Below are 9449 nucleotides of genomic sequence, written 5' to 3'. Positions count from 1 at the left end.
GGACATTATATACATCAACTCCACCCCATAAGCGAGTGCACACAGCCACAATGTGTGGATGTGTGGGTTCACCCTTGTGCACACACCCACGTGAATACACGCACTCCTCTAGGTCCGTGTCCAAACTGGGGTATTCTGGTAAACTGCAGCACTACTTTATTTTTGCCGGATATTGCTAGAGTGGTTAATCCAGCAGGAAAGCAATTTTTCCTTCACTCATTTAAAAATATGCTTTAATTGACCTTATTATTAAAAAGCCTTTCCCTTATGTTGTTTGTATGGGGGCAAAAAGAACAAAACCAAAAACAAAAACAACAACAAAAAACCTCATCAAACCAAAACCAAAAAACCTCCACAAATATTTGCAGTATAGCTAAACGTCCCTCTAATAATTAGGACTGGAATTAAGGTCAGTCGCAGTCTGTATTTGGATGTTATAGATCTTGACTTCTAGTGTAGTTCTTGTCTTCCTTTTCTACCTGTTCGGCAAAGGACCTGTCTGCTGCACAAAGAGATGATTCTGACACTTCAACTCGCTTACAGCGAGGTGATTCTAACCACACTTCCAGGTATTTACATCTATACTTTCTTTATTAGATACTCTTCAACATCTTTCTTCTCTTGCAGATCACGAGGTGCCAAGCGGCTTTGAAGCCTCCTGGTCTGAAAACACCTTGCTTTCAAAATAAAAAAGAACAGCGTCGAAAACAAAACCTCGCAGCCGTCCTTCCCCCAGACAGAGGAACACAAATCCCTTTCGTATCATTTAATCACAGCTATAACCCGACAACCCTTCCCTTTTGTCATTACCATGCTAGAAGCGAACATTTAGCATGATTGTCGGTAATACCCTTAGTGCTTTCTCTTCCCAGCACTTTCTTGCACACAGAGAGGCGCAGAGACTCCCACGTCCCTGACTTCGCCATCCCTTAGTCAGTTTACAGCTGGATGGTTTGGTTCATTTCTCCCTTTTTTATACACCCTTTAAAAACTTCTGTGTATCTGGGCGCTCTGCAGGGTAGTGATGCGGCTACAGGCCACGGGTGCCCTCTGCATTTTGGATTCGTGTGTGTGTCTGTGTGTGTGTGTGTCAGTCTGCACATCCGTGTGTGTGTGTACTCTAGAAAAAGGTAATGTTTGTCTGTCCTCTCCCTACACGCGGAATCCAGGCCAGTGCGATGTGGAGCTCAATAAGAAACTGCATGAATAGACACGAATAGAAAGTTGTGCTCAGCTAACCGAGGAAATCAGAGCAATACTAGGGCACCAACGTCCACATTTCTTTTCACTTCGGGCCGGGGCAGTAACCTCATGTGGGTATGCTAAAAATTAAGGGCAACGGGCAAGCAGATTCAAGTCCCTCGAAAAGGCTGGTGTAATTGATCGGACAGAGAGAGCTGGGGGTCACCGAAGCCCACGCCTGACCGTGGAGGGCCGGCAGCAGCCGCGGTCCGGCAGGCACACAAAGGACCCCCAGCCACGCTAAAGGGCTGGGGCTGGCCCTCGGGCAGCGACTAAGGGGAGGAAGGGAGGGAGGCAGACAGGTGGCTTCGGTGGTCCCCAGTCCTTCCCGCCGGTGAAACCGCAAAGCAGAGTTCATTGGGGCTGAAGGCAGTGTTATAGCCCCACGGCGAGAGAATGGGCGGTGAGGGGGGTAACTACCGTCTCCAAACTGCTCCGGAACCAGCTGGTCTCGGCCCGACTTCCGACGGGCGGGGCTGCGCCCCCCCGGCGGTGGGCGGGAGGCCGCGGTGCGGGACTTGGGGAGCGGGGCCGACGGGACCGACTGCCGCGGAGGCAGCGCTGTGGGCGTCCGGGCTCCGGCCATCTGCCTCCCGTCCTCCGGTTTTCTCTTAAATATTGATCAAACGCACTTCAGCTTCCCAGTAATTTCATCTTAATCAACGGGCGGCCTCGGAGAGGATAACAAACTAGTACTGGAGAGGGGCTGTGGATAATGCCGGGCCAAGGGCAGGAAGGAGGCAACCCTCCAGTTTGGCGGGGCTCGATAGGCCCTATCTTCCCGGGGCAGATGGACTTAGTGGGTGAGAAGGCTTAAATGCAGCTTTTCATAGATTTACACCTCAATCAGCCATTCAGGTTTCTAATGCAAATCCTAAAAAAAACATCATTTATCCATTACGAAGCCCGGCTTTGAAACGGCATATCATTAGCTGCACCCTTTGCACCCCGAAACCGCGCAGGCACAGGCGTCCCCCGGATGAGTGCATGTCTTCCCCATTCGGCCGCCCCGCACAAAGATCCGCGGGCTCCCGGCAGAGGGAGACACCCTCAGAGCGGCTGAGGCAGCTCCCTCCTTCGGGATTGGGCTGAAGATCCGACCAAAGGAGCAACATTTTTGGGGATGGGGGTGACAAATGGCTTGGGAGGAAAGGCCCTACCCTTAAGCTTAAGCTGTCCTAAAGCTTAAGTCCAGGTACTGGTAGGGCGAGGCTAAGGGCGATCTCTGGCATCCCCTAACTGCCACGGCACGACAGGGCGATCTTCTGGAGGGTTAATCAGAGAGAAGAAAAATCCAAACCTATCAGTGTGAGGCTGAGCTGAGGTAGATTACTGCTGCCGGCTTGACGCCTTCTGGCTGCAGCTTCGAGACGCGAAAATGAAGAGAAATAAAAAAAATATATCCCAAACTTTCATGCCTTCGAATCCTGTCAGGTATTAAATTCCGCTTAAAATACTGCTGGATAAGAACGACATTGCTATCAGGAGGAACAGAAATACTGTGCTTCAAAACAATGTACCGACACAGAAGGTCTTCCTACCCAAACCTGGGGGTGACTGGAAGGCCGGAATTTGTTGTTCTAAAGGCCTCTCCGCTGCCTCGATGCCAGGGAAGGCGGGAGAGAGAAAAAGCAGCCCGAGCTCTAGGGTGAGACTCGGTAAGGGTGACGGCTACTGGGGAACCTTTTATCCCCTCTGGGGTAATATTTCTCCCCTCTAAAAGCCACGTGGGGGAGGGGACGAACTAGGTCCATCACACCACCCACGCAGAACACGGGAGCCCTATTGTGTGTCTGCCTCCAAGCAATTCCCGTCCATTTCAGTTTTGTACAACCAGACGTTATTTCCTGTTAACTCCCCACTCGTGTTGGCGGCGGGGCAGTGACACCGCAGGAGGTGCCCGTGGGGAAGACCCCTCCTCGGAGCCGCGCGTTGAGTGAAGCCCGCGGGGCAGGGCAGGCGACCCCAGACGCGGCGGGCGCTGCCTCGGGCCATATGTGTCCTTCCCCGCAGTGGCTCCCGCCACACGCGGGGACGTGTTCCGTGAGTGCTGGCTGCGCGCACACGCGCGGCGTGTCCTCAGGAGAACCAAAGGTGTATGAGCGTATTCGCGCATCAGCTTATTTCTTAAAACTACCCATTAGTGGCTTGGTCTAAGATCTCACAGCCCATGGGGATCTCCCAAATCCACAGGTAGCCTCTTGCGGCGGAGGGGTAGGGGATGGGAACCCAGGCACTTCCTTTGGCTTTCCGTAGACCTAGCTCGGACTTCACTAAAAAAGGGGGAGGAGGGAAGAGGGAGAGAGAACTCGGGTAACACAAAGGTAGATCGGAAGTCCAGAATAGTCTGGAAATGGTCAAGAAATTCCAGGCACGTTTCTCTCTAAATCCCTGGTAATATTCAAAATTGTATTTTCAAGTAAAAACAAGTTTAGAATTTACTTCTTGTTAATGCACAGATGAATAATCTGCCAAGGGCAAAGCAAAAAAAAAAAAAAAAAAAAAAAGGCAAAAAAAGAAAAGAAAGAAAGATGCTGAAATACTGTTAGTCATGCAAATAAAGGTTTCTTTCAGCACATTACAATATACTCTGGATTCGAGGGGAGGAGCTGCAGCCCGCTTAGGGAGAGGAGTTTTTGTTTTTGTTTTCATTTAAAGCTACAAAACAAATCCCGAAATGTTTTAACCGCTCTCTGGAGACACTCGGCCCTGCAGACAGGCGGTCGGAGGAAGCCTTTTAGCTCATAGTGCACGAAAAAATGACCGAGGTGGGGGGAAACGATGGAGTCCGCGGCAGCGGAGGGGACACGGAGGGACACAACCGTGCCCCGCACAGCCGTCGCTGTCGCAGCACTGTGTCCCCGTTGCCGCCCACAGCCTCCTCACAGGGTCCCTTCGTCCCTGCAAAATCCCTCCAAGGTGTCCCTCCGAGCCGGGAAAGGCGGGGACCGGCGGGGCGTAGGGGTCGCGCAGAGCTGCGTGCCCCGTGGGATGGCGGCGGGGCAGAACGCGGAGCGAGGAGCCCACGCGGAAGGCATGATTTCCCGTGGCGGACAGAAACACCAACATCGCTGGATAGATAAGAAAATGGAATACTGTATTTGATTTAGAAAGTTTGTACATATAGATAAACACGCAGTTAAGGAAACAATAGTTTAAGCGTCCTACGTGGAGTTTAAGAAGAGACCCCCCAAAGCTGCTATGAAATACTCAAAATAGCTTTTGCATAAGATAACTACAGTTGCACCCTAAGCTTTTTTTTTTTTTCTTTTTCTTATTTTTTTTCTATCGCTGAGGTCCCTTTTGAAAACCTAGCCCGTCAGATTTTGACAGCTAAGTTTGTGCAAGGAACACCGAGTCAAGGAAAATAAAAAGGAGAGAGAGAGAGAAAGAGTGGGAGGGAGATAGACAGAGAGAAGGGAGGAAGAAAGAAGAGAGCAAATATCATATACAAGCATTTCTACACATATATTACAAACTGGGAAAATGACCGCATCATTAAGATATACATAATTCATATAAAATTTTGAAATAAAAATAAAAATCTGTTACAGTCATAACTATTCTTTTTCCACATTTATAACCAGTACCCACACAGGCAGTGACAGAAGTGTAGAAAAAAAGGTGCTTACGAATAAAATGATTGTCTGTTGAACAAAAAAACAGAAAATTGCATCTTGGCTGGACCATCACTTGGACTAAAAAAAAAAAAAAAGAAAAAAAAGAAAAAAAAAGAAAAAAGAGAGAAAGGGAGAGGAAGAGAGAAAGAGAGAGAAATAGGACCAACAAAAAGGCGATAAACGTTTGTTATTTCCCTCTTCAAGGAGTTCCTTTTAATTTTTTTTTTATTTTTTAGTTTTGTACAAATTCGATCGGAGTTTGCATTTGTTTGTCTGGTTTCTGTTTGTTTTCCTTTACTATAGAGAATATTTTTTCCCAGATACAAATTTAATCATCATCATCATGCAAGTGGGTGAAATGCGTCCATGGAAAAGCGCAAAGGAGAAATCGTGCTTGTCCTAAAAAGAATACAATTGTCACTTTTGCTTTGTTTTTTTCTTTCTTTTTATATATATAATAATTATTATTTCCCTCCCCCCCCCACCCCTCCCGCTGCAGCACCAGCGTTTGTGACTGTTGAAGTTTTAGCTCCATCTCTTGGTGGTGGTGTTGGCTGACGGTGGTGGTGGATTCTCTGATCCCTGTCTGTTTGTTTGCTATTATGTTTGGGTCGGGCTTGGCCTTTTCTTTCCTCCCGGCTGTGTGTGTGCGTGCATGCGTGTATGTGTCCTGATTCTAGGTTGCCTCGGTTTGTTTTGCTCGGGACGGGGAGAGGGTGCTTGGCTGTTTGGATTTGGATTTTTTTTGTTTGTTTGTTTTCCGATATCATACATCACATTCCGAGTCGCTGGAGGTTACCGAGAGGATGGAGGTGCCCGTCTCGGCTCTTTCTGTCAAACTGGAGACGCTGGTGGTCGGGCTGGCCGCCGTGGACGGAGACTCGGCCGAGCTGTGTGTCGGGCAGCCGGGCTCTGCCAGCGACCGCATGCCGCTCTGTCCTATCGCCTGGTGCTGGAGCCTGCATCGCGCCGGGAGACAAAACAACAGCACAGCCCCGCTCAGACACCAGCAGCCGCCGAGGGGACGGCGCCCGCCCGACCCAGCGCCCGCCCGCCCGGGGATGGGCCCGGCCCGAAGCGGAAGGGAGCGGACCCCTCGGCTGCAGTGCTGCGGACCCTGGCCCGGCCCGGCCCGGCCGCTTTCCCTCAGCGTCCCGCGGAGCCCGGAGCGGCGGCGGGATGCAGGGCCAAGCCTCTCGCCCGGGCCGCGCTGCCCTCGCTACCGGGTCAGGCCGCCTCGGGGGGCACAGCACCCAGTGCAGGCACAGCTAGAGGGGCTGTGGCCGGAAAGAGGATAGGGAACGGCTGGAGAAGCAGTTCCTGTCCCCAGGTTTGGAAAACACGAGCATCGCCTTCTCTTTCCCCGGACTGCCAATCATTCCTCCTCGCAGCACGGCAGGCCTAGGAGAAACCTTGTGTGGGTGAGCTCCTTAACACTTGGCCACCGCCATAAGCTGCAAGGAGCGTTCTGTAGTGGGCAAGAATCGCACCGGATCCCCATTTTGTGCTCTGGACAATATCTGCCTAAATATTCCCCAGTGCACAAACACTCTGGGGTCTGAGGCAGGGCTGGAGGGAGGTCCTGTCCCAGGGACGCTGTGCTATGGATAAAATAAAAGAAAGAGACTGTGGAAAACAGTGCTTCTCTCCGCTCAAAATTTTAGTCCTTTTTTCCTCTGAAAGCCAAAATCACCTTTAAAGTGCTGGTCCTTTCACCGTCAACGCTTAAGGAAATATTGCTTTTGAACATTTCTTTAAGAGGTAATACATAATTTTTAGGTTCCCTAGCGTGTTGTGAATATTCCTCTGGGCCCGCTTATTCCGCTTGAAACCCGAAAAAAGCCTGATTCAGGGACAAGAGCTAAAAGTCCTGGGCTGAGCAGCCGGCCTCAAACCGGCTAGCTAGCATCTAGCATTGCAAATGTGAATTAAAACACACTCTTCGCTCAAATGCTTCCCACCGGGGAATTTTCTATTTAACTGCCTGCAAAGAGCAGAAAAAAAATATAGCCGATTTATTCTACATTTCTCATTATTTTCAGTTGTCTAATTTCAGAGTCTTTGATTTTTTTCCTCCCATTTACAAGTGCTGATGCATTCATTTGCTGTCAAAAGCATTGAGTCAACAAAAGCATCCATAGGCAACTTCTGTTTATTTACAGTCCTAAGCTGATCTGTTTTCCATTTAATGGAAATTAAATAGCGAGGCACTTTTAGGTTGCATTTTTCCTACAGACTTGTGAATCAATAGCACCACTGCTATAATTAGGAGGAATTTAAGAGACAGCATTTACAAGAACAAGAAGTTTTGTTTACACGCTTACAGTGGTAGCCAAACTTAAATTAAAATAAAACCAATGAGTCAAGCTGGATTAAGGGTTCATTTTCATTTGCAAAATAAGTTTTACGGAGTGTGACAAGAAAGAAAGAAAAAGAAAGAAAGAAAGAAAGAAAGAAGGGTACCTCGCTTTTATCATGGCAAAGCAGGGGAAAAAAAAAAAAGACACCGAGAGACACGCAAATAAATGCAAGCGTAAATGCACAGGAAACACACGACCAGGAGGCCAGGTCGCCATGTGGTGTAAACACAGGAATGGAGATGGTGGGGAAAAAAGATTCTCGGTCTCTTAAATGTTTTTTCCCTTTTTCTCCAAGAGCCAAAGAGCTCTGAGGTACGCGTGTGCGTGTGCTGGTCCCGCTGCGCATGCAGAGCAGCACGAACAATTGGAGCGGAGCCGCTGGCTCTGCCGAAACCCACTCTGAACCGCACCGCCTGCCTCGGCCCTTCGCCGGGGGAACCGCGCCAGAGCTCGGCCAGGAGCGGATCCCGGCAAGCCGAAAGCCAAACCGGAGCCCACCGACCCGGGACCGTGGGGTTTCCCGTCCCCTGCGACAGCTGCTGCTGCGGGGATGGAGGCCGGGAAAGCCGGGCGCTGCCCCCGCCGCAGCCGATGCGCCCCGCGCACATCCACACACACACGCGCGCCTGCCCTGTCCGCACCCCGGGAGCCTGTGGGGAGCTGGGGCACTACTCGAGGCACGTCAGGCAACTCTGAGCCTCGCCTGTCCCCGTCGCATCCCTGCAGCTGCCGAGAGGAGACCTACTCGCCCGGCGGGGGGACCGATTTCTCCCGGTGGCGGTGATGGAAAAGAAGAGGAGGGGGAAAGGAGAGGCAGAGGCACGCTGCCGCCCAGGCGGCTGCCGAGCCGCGGAGTGAGGCCGTCCGCCCGCGGGGTCCCGCCGCCCACCTCGCCTCCCGCCCCGAAGCGTGGCATCGCAACCCCACTGACCTGTTTTTAGCCGCTGCTGCTCTGTCTCTTTGCCTTCGGTTTTTGAACCAGTTGCCTACTTGCGTGGGGGTGAGCCCCGTGGCCTGAGCCAGTTCCCTTTTCTTGCTGGGGTTGGGGTAAGGGTCCTGCAGGTACCACTCCCTCAGGAGGCTGCGAGTCCTCTCCTTGAAGCAGTGCGTCTTCTGCTCACCATCCCAAATGGTCCTGGGCAGCGGAAACTTCTTCCTCACCCGGTATTTATCAACCGGCCCCAGCGGGCGACCCCTTAGCTTCTCGGCCTCCTGGTAGTGTGCTTCGAGCCACATGGCCTGCAACTTGCCGTGGGACTCCTTGGTGAATTTGTGGTTCTCCAGGATGTGGTAGAGGTCTCGGAAGTTGCCCGTGTGGAAGGCCACCACCGCCCGGGCGCGGAGGATGGACTCGTGCTTGTTGATGGCCTCGCATGCCCCCGGCGCCACCGGCAGCGACCAGAGGAACCTCCCCAGCCTCTCTATGTCTCCAGTCTCCTCCAGCGTCTCGCAGACACTGGCCACTTGCTCCGGGGAGAAGTTGAGTGTGGGCAGCTGAAACATTGACAACTCTTCGTGGGGTGCCCGGGAGCTGCCGCCTCCACCGCCGCCGGCACCGGGGCTGCAGCCCGAGCCGCTGCCGCTGCCGCCGCCGCTGGCGAGAAGGAGGGAGCGGTGGTGCGGATCGGCGGCGAAGTTTGGCAAGAAGAAATGGGTGGGATAAAGCTCTAGCGGGGACCTGAACACCATGGGATGACCGGGGAGAGGGGGAGATAAATCAAGGAGAAAAGAAAGAAAGGGAGGAAGAAGGGAGGAAAGGGCACACGCACCGCGCACGCATCCACACCCGCACACGCACACACAGCCACATAGAGGCACGGGGGCACACACACTCACACGCACACGCGGGCACACGCACACGCGCGCACACACACCCCCCACACGCACACGCACTCACACACACCCGGCCCCGCGCCGCCGCCGAGTCAGGATTCAGTGATTCAACAGCGATCGCCCTAATGACAACAGCCTCATAATATCTCCCCTAAATCCACAGTGAGTGCAGCGCTGAAACATTTTGTTTCGCTTTTCTATTGGTCTTCTGAGTGTCGTTGTGGCGTTGCCATGGCAGCCGCTGCCAATCACTGTCAGCCCTGCCAATCATTACGGAGTACGTAAGGAAGGTTTTTACCACTTCGCCCAAATGCACGGGGGGGAGGCAAGCGGGGCGGTTGGTGGAAAAGCCTGGTTTGTTGTTTGGATTTTTTTTTTTCCTCCTTAATCTTTG

The 9449-nt window shown here is 52.1% G+C and overlaps 1 protein-coding gene across 1 annotated transcript; it reads right to left on the bottom strand.

Moving 5' to 3' along the window:
- Positions 1-5348: 5348 nt before the first annotated feature.
- On the bottom strand, positions 5349-9227 carry SIX3 (SIX homeobox 3). Its single transcript, XM_027641718.1, has 2 exons — positions 8154-9227; positions 5349-5821 (listed from the first exon to the last, which is right to left on the bottom strand). The coding sequence occupies exons 1-2, from the start codon at positions 8909-8911 to the stop codon at positions 5629-5631; spliced, it is 951 nt and encodes a 316-aa protein (XP_027497519.1). The 5' UTR covers positions 8912-9227; the 3' UTR covers positions 5349-5628.
- Positions 9228-9449: the final 222 nt, after the last annotated feature.

This window comes from Corapipo altera, unplaced genomic scaffold (genome assembly GCF_003945725.1).
Source record: "Corapipo altera isolate COAL_440 unplaced genomic scaffold, ASM394572v1 48b, whole genome shotgun sequence".
NCBI classification, from domain to species: domain Eukaryota; kingdom Metazoa; phylum Chordata; class Aves; order Passeriformes; family Pipridae; genus Corapipo; species Corapipo altera.
This window is presented reverse-complemented; position numbering and strand designations above follow the sequence as displayed.